The sequence below is a fragment of the Octopus bimaculoides genome, chromosome 21, assembly GCF_001194135.2.
Source record: "Octopus bimaculoides isolate UCB-OBI-ISO-001 chromosome 21, ASM119413v2, whole genome shotgun sequence".
In the NCBI taxonomy this organism is placed as follows: domain Eukaryota; kingdom Metazoa; phylum Mollusca; class Cephalopoda; order Octopoda; family Octopodidae; genus Octopus; species Octopus bimaculoides.
Genome location: NC_069001.1, coordinates 1875277 through 1886835, shown reverse-complemented (window position 1 = coordinate 1886835; position 11559 = coordinate 1875277). Strand labels below are relative to the sequence as shown.

The 11559-nt window shown below is 36.0% G+C and overlaps 2 protein-coding genes across 7 annotated transcripts in view; one reads left to right on the top strand and one right to left on the bottom strand.

Moving 5' to 3' along the window:
• The window catches only part of LOC128250475 (uncharacterized), a 17701-nt gene extending 13119 nt beyond the window's left edge, over positions 1-4582 (bottom strand). The window contains exon 1 of the mRNA XM_052975601.1: positions 4238-4582. Coding sequence (XP_052831561.1) covers positions 4238-4510 — 273 coding nt within the window. The 5' untranslated portion in view covers positions 4511-4582. The remainder of the gene's footprint in view (positions 1-4237) is intronic.
• LOC106877796 (guanylate kinase) overlaps positions 1-11553 on the top strand; it is a 24670-nt gene extending 13117 nt beyond the window's left edge. For 5 of the 6 annotated variants that reach the window (XM_014926808.2, XM_014926811.2, XM_014926807.2 and 2 more), the window contains exons 2-8: positions 2657-2794; positions 4273-4314; positions 7212-7308; positions 8637-8775; positions 9151-9235; positions 9835-9920; positions 10704-11553. In XM_014926808.2, the coding sequence (XP_014782294.1) occupies positions 2683-2794; positions 4273-4314; positions 7212-7308; positions 8637-8775; positions 9151-9235; positions 9835-9920; positions 10704-10724 (582 nt within the window). In that variant the 5' untranslated portion in view covers positions 2657-2682 and the 3' untranslated portion in view covers positions 10725-11553. Of the gene's footprint in view, positions 1-2192; positions 2330-2656; positions 2795-4272; positions 4315-7211; positions 7309-8636; positions 8776-9150; positions 9236-9834; positions 9921-10703 lie in introns of those variants that run through there. The other variant, XM_052975600.1, reaches the window with a different exon arrangement.
• The last annotated feature ends 6 nt before the right edge of the window (positions 11554-11559 follow it).

The following is an 11559-nucleotide window of genomic DNA, read 5'->3' as shown; positions in this document are numbered from 1 at the left end:
ATGCACACACAAAGATTGCAGTTGTATGAAACTTGAGCCACTAGATAAACATTCAGCTTCAATAAATCATATATATATATATATATATATATATGATTGCCTCATTTTGTCAGATGATAGCCAGCTCACATTCAGCTTGGTTGTTCCGATTTACTTATATCCTTGCACGTGCACTGATATAAATATACACATCCATTTTGCATGAGGAGATACAAAATGGATGAAGAAATGAAATGATGAGACATCTGTACATCATTGGATTGAATCCTTTACCATATTCAGATTAATCTGACAAATGCAATGCTTATTTATTCACATTGTTTTGAATTAATCGTGCTTTATCTCATCACTTTGAGACTTCAGTGATGTGATTGTTTAGTTTTAGAATGACATTGGAGGGTAAGTGTGAGAGGCCTGATCTGGCCAGTTTGAACATAAAACAGGCAGAATATTTTGGCTGGTTTAAATGATAAAGGGTTAACTGACAAAAGCTTGTACAGTGCTTTTGCCATACTCTTGGTCACCATAGAAGGTTCCAGTAACAAGCATTGCAAAGATGACTGCTAGCTATTTTGACAAGTTTTATGCCAGAGGATCTTTCTTCTACAAGAGCTGGCGTCCTCGTGGCTTTGTCAAAAATAACGCAAGTCTCCTCTACCCCTGGGATGTCCATTTAACCCATAGATGCGATTCTGATAGGTGCTACCTTTTTGGATCAGAAAGGACCTGGGAGTAATGGTAAATTGAGTGGTGATTTCATGCTCCCCCACAACTCCAGAAGTCCCAAACTGGAGCCTCACCATACAATCGAAGCCATGAAATTGTGCTGCTGTTTAAGCGAAGTTCCAAAACAATTCTTTTAATTAATACTTTTAATTAATGTTTTTAAAAACAATGAGTCTGTATGTGGGTGTTCATTTTGCATGCACCTCTGCAGACATACATTTAAACATAATGCACATTCAGGCACACATATATACACAGAATTATATATACATGTATACATATGCTTTGGTGGAAGATTTTAATTCAAAACTTATGACGACGAAAGCAAGACATTTGTACTCAGAGCCAGAACTGGTTTCAGCTGGTTTGGTAACAAAAGGGTTAAATATTTGTCTTTCACCAGATGGCACATCTGTTTTTGTTGATTTTACCATCACGGAACAGTACATTATATACACATACATGCACAGCAGGTTTCTTTCAGTTTTTGTCTACGAAATCTACTCCCAAGGCTTTACTTGACTTGAGGCTGTAGTAGAAGACACTTGCCCAAGGTGCCATGCAGTGGGAGAAGCCAATTTCTTAACCACATGGCCGTGCCTGCACATGTGTCCATTTAATCTGTTTCCATTGCTCTCTTAATATTCAGTAATATAGATCTTATTCCTTTGTAACTGTTTTTTCATTTCATTCATCATTAAGACCAATTAGTAGATAATTACATTCACTCTACATATTGAAAAATCCTTTTTTTTACTGTTTTTTTTTCCTGGAACAATAAAGTATCTTTCATTAATTCATTTCTGAGAAAAGCTTTTACTTTTCCTCATTCTTTGAGGGTTTGGTTCATGTTGTTGTTGTTGTTGTTGTCAGTGTACTTATACCATCACTGCCATCATCACCATCATCATCGTCACAATGGCCATTGTCATTATCATTTTTATCGTTATCCCCATCATCACCATCATTTTCCGCCATCATCATCATCATCATGTACATATACTGCAGTATTTATTCTTCCATTGCTATTGATAGTCCTCGTATATCTTAATCACCTCATTTCATAATTAGGTCTATAGAAAAGTTATTTTCTCTTGTTTCACTAATCTGGTTGGTACATTTTTTCTCATTGTTCTCTTCACTTATATGTATACACACACACATATACACACACATACACATGCATGTATAATATGAGTGTGTGTGTGTGTGTGTATACATATACATACACTCACACACACACACACTTTTCTGTGATTGAAGTGATTTTTGTTTTGTTCTAAAATGAATGAAGAATATCTTTTGTAAGCCAAGATTCTTTTGACGTAGGATTAGTGGAGCTGGTGCTGGGGGGTGGGTATGGCTGGAGTGTACAGAGAGTGAACATAATGTTTTGCTACAGTAGCTTATTTAAACATGCCCGCAAAGGAAATATTAAAGCAATGCTGTTGCTATTTAATTCCTTCAAGACTTAGCAACCATATGGCCATGGTACCACGGTTAGTTCTGTCTGCAGACAAGGTTTTGAATTCACCCTGACACAGTCTCCAAGTTGTCTTTCAGCTCCTCCCAGAACAACACACATCTTGTTGAAGAATCTCCGGTAGTCTTTTCAACATATTCATATCTCTAAACACACATATCTCTAATCCCTGTCGGCATCGATAAAATAGACATAAAAATGGTGAAGGCAATGATGGGTGGGGTGGTGGGGGTGGTGGGGAGTAATGGTGGCTGCAATGATGATTCTTAGTCATGATGGTGGTGACAGTGGTGGTGGTGGTGGTCGTAGTTGTGACCGTGGTAAAAATGATGATGGTAATGGTGATGGTGTTTGTGATGTTGATGCTGCTGCTGATGACGACGACGACAACGTGTTAACATTTACTTTTCTTGTAACAACAGTTAATATTTTCTTTCTTCTTGGCAGCATCCCTCTCCAGTACTGCACTGAAGATGAGCAACATAAAGACAATTGTTATTAGTGGTCCTTCTGGGGCTGGCAAGAGCACCTTGCTTCATTTACTCATGAAAGATTATCCGACAAACTTTGCATTCAGTGTTTCTCGTGAGTATAACACTTTATTATTATTATTATTAATATTCTGTTGCAAACTTCTCCTCTTTTGGGTTCCAGGTCATCCCTGATCCAGCAGCCCTATAATTGAAGGTCTATCATCCTGTATTTTTCTTTTCAGACACTTTGGGCAGGTGCTATCTACGGCAACCCAGGGCTGACCAAAGCCTTGTGAGTGGATTTGGTAGTTGGAGACTGAAAGAAGCACATTGTATTTATACATGTGTGTGTGTGTGTGTATTCTTGTCTTAACACCATGTGATGGTTGTAAACAAGCATTGTAGAGTCATAGTGATGTTGTTTGTTTTCAGTCTTCCATGTAAAACATGCCTGGCTATGGCAAAATATTACATTGTGACACTTGCCCAAGGTACCTTACAATGGAACTGAACCTGAAACCATGTGGTCAGAAAGCAAACCTTTTTAACCACACAGTCATTCCTGCTCCACGAATCGGTCTAAATACCCACCCATGGCCTACACCACCTACCTACTTTATTTACTTGTGTATAAGTCACGCCCCTAATTCAATGCTAAATCTTGCTACAAAGCTTTAAATCCCTTCATAGTTTTAGTTCTATATATAGTTGCATATACATTTATATATATAGTTATATATTTAGTTATATATAAGTTGCACCTCTGTTTTCTTTTTGTTGTTCATTTTAAAATCAGGTATAAAATAGTTTGATTAGTCTGAGTAATTCTAGTACATCTAAACACACATCATTCTCTGTGAACCCTCGTGTCACAATCATACTGTGCCAAAAAGAAACGAGTTCCTATATCTACATAATCTGCTTAATCCAGCCAGATTAGTTGTGTGTTCAGTGTTCACACTAAAGCATCCACTTTTTGTTATTGATAATTATGGCAATCAATGGCCTTCATTGATCTCCTCCTCCCCTTTTCCCCCTTACCTTCACCACTCTCTCTCTCTCTCTCTTATACGTTTCTCCTCCCCTCCCTCTCTTCCACTGCCTCCTCCTTTCTCTAACTTATCCATCTCAAGGCTGACTGCACTAGCTGGAGCACACTACTTCGCAATACTATAAAAATGTTAGTAAAGCCACTTGTGAGAAACAACCTCTTCATAGTCACTATGCAACTCAGTTGCAAGGTTACTCATTTTTCCCAGCTGAGTGGACTGGAGCAACGTGAAATGAAGTGTTTTCCTGGTTCAGGAATCTTATGATCATGAGTCTAACACACTACCCACCAAGCCATGCACTTCTAGTTGCAACAGTGTAAACCTGGTTAAGTACACCCAAGAACCAGGATGTGGTCTGATACCAAGTGATGATAGACTAACTGTCCACCCCCACCCCAATCCCTTGTAGACAAAAATTAGCAAAAACAAAACTGAACAAACTGTGACAGTTATTTTAGTCAAGTTACTTGAGATAAATAAACAAATCAAGATATGTTCCTTACCTCTGTAAAATCTTTTGGTTTTCTTCCTCTTGCAGATACCACAAGGAAACCACGGCCTGGCGAAGTTGATGGCAAAGGTAAGACAAATGTTTTCAGTATGGACACAGAGTACTTTCTGGCCAAACTGTTGTCTTCAACATCAGTAGGGAGAGTCAACTCGAATACAGCAGACCCATTAGTGCCCAACCTCTGGGTCCAGAGACCAGTATGGGGCCATGGATCATTTGGTACCAGGTCACACAAGAAGAATATACTAGTAAATTTTATTTGCATCTTATTGACTAACACAGTCTGCAAGGAGTTCTTACATTATTATATATACATATATATATATATATATACATATATATATATATACATATATATATATATATATATATATATATATATATATATATATATATATATATATATATATATATATACATATATATATATACCAGGGTGCAGTTGGTATTTGAGGACAGAGTTATGGTTTTTTTTAAATGCTTATATAATAACAGGAAAAAATTGTAGTTTTATAAAAATAGCATAAACAAAAAGCTAAATTATCAATTTAATAATATATATATATATATGTATGTATGTATGTATGTATATATCTATCTATCTATCTATCTATATCGGATGGCAACACCAGGCCAAATCAGACTGGAGCCTGGTGTTGCCATCCGGTTTCACCAGTCCTCAGTCAAATCGTCCAACCCATGCTAGCATGGAAAGCGGACGTTAAACGATGATGATGATGATGATGATGATGATATATATAGATAGATGAGCATGTGTGTCTGTGAGTCTGTCTGTGTGAATCCCTAAAACTTGAAACTACACAACCAATTTCATTCAAATTTTACACATGCCTTACTTAGGGTCCATGTAGTGTTTTAGGCCCAAAATTTTTTTAACTTCTTGCCTAGTGCGAGCCCGATGCAGTATCACATCTCCTCCCCTATTGCAGTACTACGTGTCAAAAGTGAAACAATGACATCTCTCTATTCCAATGTCAGTTTCACTTTAATACTGAAACTATTATCTCACATATATACATTAACTATAAAAACACTGTCTGGTAACATATGAAATATAAACTGAAGCTAAAACTTGTTAAAATATTCTTATTGTTTTTTCAACTTACCGGACAAGGGCTGCTGGCTCCTTTTACTGGAGGCGAAGGAGTTAAAAAACGAAGATATTTTGACTTGTCCGGGCATTGCTCTTACAGACAAATTAACAATTCGATTCGAGTAATAAACACAAACCATCTTGTGCTGTCTGCAAAACTCCCTCGAAATTAGCCAGAAAGACACGTGCGCGCGCGCACACGTCCATTTTATCGTCTTTCGATTTTTGCTCTCTTCAAATAAAATTTTTACGGATACAACTGCTTACAAAAATAGGGATTAATATATAATTTCTTTCTATGTTCATAATTAAATCAATATTTTCATGGTTAGACACAGGTACAATAGACTAACTCTCACAAACACACTACGTACAATTTCGTTCTTCAGGAGTTTTCAAACTACATAATAGGCAGAATTGTCGGATTAAGACAGTAGGGTGTTTTGAGGGAGATTTGGCTGCTATTTCTAGAAGTTCTACCTACCATGTACAGGCCTGGTCTTAATTTTCATTCACATATTTGCATTTCAAAAATTAAACCATCTTTTCCATAAATCAACCATCGTAATCATTTTCTACGAATGTGTGTGTACCTCAAAAGACGTCAATCATCATAACATACACCTTCACTCACTCAAACTCTTTCTCACCCTCTTTCTCTCTCACATACACACGCGCAAGCACGCACGCGCGCACACACACACACGTCCATTTCATATATCGTCTTTCGATTTTTGCTCTCTGCAAATAAAATTTTTACGGATACAACTGCTTACAAAAATAGGGATTAATGTATAATTTCTCTCTATGTTCATAATTAAATCAATGTTTTAATGATTAGAGAGAGACGTCCCATAGAATAGCTCTCAGAAACAGACAACATACAAATTCGTTCTTCACAACTCCTAAAGCTGTTTTCTGACAAGGAGGGGGGGAGTCAGGAAATTTTCATACAGCTGGAGGCCTCAATTGAAACAGGGGACCCGGTATGATAAGGTTGAGAAACGCTGTTATAGATTATGCCTAACTGAAAAAAGATCACGGCCACATCATCCAAACAGACCGGGTGAAACCGAGCTTAGCTGCTAGTATATATATATATATATATATATATATATATATATATATATATATATATATATATATATATGTGTGTATATATATATATATTATACCTACGTAATATATATATATATATATATATATGTATGTATTAATTAAATTATATATTATGCATTTTATTGCATTTTGTTATGTGCATAATTTCTTGTTCCATGGAAGAATTGTTTTGCATGAAACAGGTCTGTGGTGCAAAATGTGGTTGAGGACTGCAGCCGTGGAAGATTCCTCAGAGTTGTGGCTTTCTAGGTAAAAATGGAGCCAGAGATTAGTTTCAGTTGTAGGGTATGAAGTAAGGGTCAGGGATTCTGTGGCCTTCTGGAAGCAAAACCCGGAGCTGTCACTCACAAGTGAATGTTACCCTGTTGAATATACCATGCTTTCACTAACTGGTTTAGGTACCTATGTAGTGACAAGCAGGCATAGACATCCTCTTTGCTCTTCCATTCACAATACAGAGAAACTTCCAAGACATGACAAATGGATGGAAGAAGAGCTGCACATGAACACATTGGGTGCTCATTTTCATCTTATGTAAATTGGAGTAGCATGAAATGAAATTCCTTGGTCAAGGACACATTGTGCACCCTGTTCAGGAATTGAACCCATAATTTTATGATTGTAAGCCCAACATGCTATCTACTAGGCAAGATCAGGAAAAAAACCTGGATTTTTCAAGAAAAAATAGATTTTTGTTGATTGCACAAAATTGTAAAATCAATCTCTCTTCCAGATTATCACTTTGTCACTCATAAAGAATTTGAAGAGATGATACAGAACAAAAAGTTTTTGGAAAGCGCCATGTTTTCTGGAAACTACTATGGTACAAGGTGAGTAGATATCATAAGAAAAAAGTGCAGAACAAGTTCTCTTCGTGAGAAAACGTCCTTTTTTTTTATTGTTTTGCATTTACAACATGGCTCCTGTGCTCTAAACAGTCATTGTTAATTACATTATTTTTAAGTTTAGCAATTAATACAAGGGCTTCTTTTGCATACTTTCTACTTTGCTTTTAAGATTTCAACCAAAAATTTAGGGTATGAAATGTTTTGGCACAGCCATTTTGGTGTTGCTTATTTGGTATTACTGATTTGATGTTGACTCATTTGACATTAGACTTTTTAACTCTTCAGCATTTAAACTGACCATATCCAGTTCAAATATTCTATTTATTTTACGTTTAAACTGGCCAGATCTTGCTTCTCTCACCTACCCTACAATGTCATTGTAAAAATGTATACTCACATCATTGAAATCTGAAAATGATGACATAATGCATAATTAATTCAAAACAATGTGAATAAATAAGCATTGAGAGAATATAATGTAAAAATTAAAGGCTTAATGTTTCTTACATTTTGATGTTTCTCTTGTTTTTGCTGTCTCACTCAGTCTGTCTGTCTCTTTCTCTCTCTTTCTTTCTTTCTCTTGCTCTCTCCCTCCTCTCTCTAACTCTTGCTGTCTGTATGTGTATATTTCTGTCCATGTACATGTGTGTTTGCATCTGGTGCTAAAAAGTACTGCTGACCAAAGCAAGCAGAATATCCAGGCAGTTGTACTGAATCATCTGTGTCCGAATGGCTGTGCCAAATGATCTCATTCTGGAAACCTTTTTGTATCATTTTTTGACTTTTTGGCACCACTCCAGTAAGAAAAAAACAAAACACAAAGATGTAAAATGTGAGGTGGCCATGAATTGCATCTGCTCTGCAACAATAAACCTGTTCCTTACACTTCTCTATATGCTTTAACCTCTCCACACCTTGCATACAGCAACCATCACTCCATTTCTTTTTCTTCCTCTCAAGTCTAGAGAGTTCTTTAGACTTGTAAGGTACTAAGTTACAAAACAACCTCACTAAAGCTGGTGCAAAAAAGACAAAAGAAAAAAAGAAATCCAACACACTCCGTAAAACGGTTGGCATTAGTAAGGACATTCAGCTTCCCAAACCCTGCCAAACTGAGACACTGGATTAAAGCATCATCCTTCAAACGTCTAGGCCATGTCAGCATCAAAAGCAGACATATAAAAATGATGGTGGTGGTGGTGGTGGTGGTGGTTGATTCTTCTTCTTCCTCCTCCTGCTCCTCCTTTTTGCACCAGATAAAGAAATTGAATTTTCTCATTTCTGTTTTTTTCTTTCTTTCCTTGTTTCAGTAAAGCAGCAGTTGAAGAAATCCAAAAGACAGGACGAATATGTATTCTCGATGTAGAAATCAATGGTGTGAAAAGCATCAAGACCACTGGTCTGAATGCAAAATATATATTTGTACAGCCACCGTCTATAGAAGTCCTGGTCAGTTGTACTTTTTGCTGTTTTTGCTGTGTGTTGGTGTCCGTTTGTGTTGATGTTGTATGACAGCTGTAAATGACAGTCACTGACATAAATGCAGGGTCGTTTGTTTCCAATCTTCCATGGAAAACATGTCTGGTCGTGTGGAAATATTACCTTGGTTGGAAACAGGTGAAGGTTGGCTACAGCAAGGGCATCCAGCCATAGGAAATCTGCTTCAATAAAACCCTGTCTGATCCATGCAAGCATGGAAAAGTGGATGTTAAAACAACAATGATGGTAATGGTGACGATCACACACACATACACATGCATGCACACACACACACACACAATGCTATCATTAATTACTGATTTAAATTGTTTGGACTATTTCCAGGAAAAGAGACTGAGAGACAGAAAAACCGAAACTGAGGAATCCCTGCAGAAACGGTTGGATACGGCAAATGAAGCCTTAGAATATTGTAAGTATTTTGGCTATTGTTTGTTTGTTACAGATGGAGCTTGTTGTGAAAGATCACAGGAATATAAATGCATTGGAATATAGATGTGTAGTTAAGAAGTGTCACCAGGCAACCATGTGGTCATGGGTTCAATTCCAATGAGTGGTACCTTGAGCAAGTGCCTTGGTTTGACTAATGAGTGGAACTTAGTTGATGGAAACCAACCATGTGTGTGTATGTGTGTACAGCACTGGATTAACCATTAAACAGCATAAGCACGTACTTAGGGCATCAAGGGAAGGAGGGGGGCACCACAGAAATGGTAAATGGTTGACGGCACAAAAGAAATCACTTTAAACTTGCTGAAATAATATTCGGGATGCCTTTATCTCTACCAAATAGAGATGTGTTACCTAATATGTGGCTCTTAACTGGTTTCTCTTCAAATGGAGACTTGCTACAATCTTTTAACTCCCCAGCCATACCCTATGCCTGCTTAATCATACTGTCATATATACACTTGTTTAACCCCATAGTCATACTTGCACAAGTTTAATCCCACATGATATGCCTGTGTAATAAGGGTTTTTTTAATATTTTCCCTTCCTTCTTTCTTTCAGCCAAGCAACCCAATGTCTATGACCATATCATTGTAAATGACAAATGTGATGAAGCTTATCAAAAGTTAAAAGAAGTTGTCCAAGAGGTAAGATAACTGCACTCACCCTCAACATACAGAATGGATTCTCTGTTTTGTAAAGTGTTCCTTTGGGTCCTTTGTCTTTCTTTAACTATTTTACAGATGATGAAAAACTTGCAATAGGTTTATTGGGCCTCTGAGTGCCCACATGTTAAATATGGTTGTACTCACATTTCATTCAAAGCTGCTTGGTGTGTCTCTAATTAATTAATTACAGCTTGACAAAGCTTTGTGCGTGTCAGCGAATGTTCCAGTTGCTCTTCTTAGTGGCTATGAAGGATGACTTGGTATCTGTTGCTGATGATATATAATGACACAGAAATGCTTTAATGATGTCATTCATTGCCCATTCTCACATATTGTCTGTAAGGAGAGTTTTTCTCTCCAGACACTTTCTAGTGTGTCTGTCTTTTCAAGTCTGAACATGTAAAAGACAATCAAATTCAACATAGCACAAACACTTGGCTGTGTGTTTGCAAGTTTGCTTCCCAGCCACATGGTTCCGGGGTCAATCCTAATGCATGGCATCTACTATAGCTCTCTGAGCTGACCAAAGCTTTCTTAGTAAATATGGTAGATGCAAACTGAAAGAAGCTCATTGTATATATTCTTTTATTTGTTTCAGTCATTTGACTGCGGCCATGCTGGAGCACCACCTGTAGTCGAGCAAATCGACCCCAGGACTTATTATTTGTAATTATCATGTTCTTCACTGCCACATTTTCATTGTCTTCTAAATTATTAATCATTTTTTCATTAATCACACTAATCTTTTGCATTATTTCTCAGGACATTGAGAAACTCAAGTGATTTTGGTACCGTCACTCTGTCATCAAAGTCCTACTCCAACAGTTTCATCAAATAATGAAAGAAAGAAAAAACCACAGAAATACATCAAAAACAGTATTATTTCCATTTTTCTTTGAAGTAGGCATTTTTTTTCGAAGAGTTCAAATTGAATATCAAACCAGAAAAAAAATAAGTTTTTTCTGAAATGAAATACTATTTTATTTTTTAAAATCATTGTAATTAATTTTCTGATTTAAATGTTTGGGAGATAGAAAAAGCAATTGTGTACATTTCCAGCAATTTTTTTTTTACTGTTTTTTTTTTTTTTTTTTTTTTTTTTTTCAGAGACTAGATGTAAATTTGTATTGGAAATCTTAAAATTTTATCCACATTTTTGCACATGGTCTGCACAAACATTTTGTCTTTATTTCTTCTTTATGTCTGAATGTGCATGTATTTGCATGTGTGTATATATATATATATACATCATATATATATATATATATTTATACGTATATATATATATATATATATATATATAAATATATATATGTAGTAAAACAAAAAGGATCTTGTTTATATATTTAGCTGCATCATCTGTATTTCATTAACAATGAATATATATCAGCTACATATGGAAACTCTTGATATTATATGTATATATATATATATATAGATATGCATACATACATACAAATTTAAATATATATATATGTGTGTGTGTGTGTGTATAAATATAGATGTATATTTAAATTTGTGTATGTGTGTATGTATACATACGTACATGCATCATTTAGATTGAACAATTTTTATCTTGGCTTATTACACACACACGAGTGTGTATGTGTGTATATAT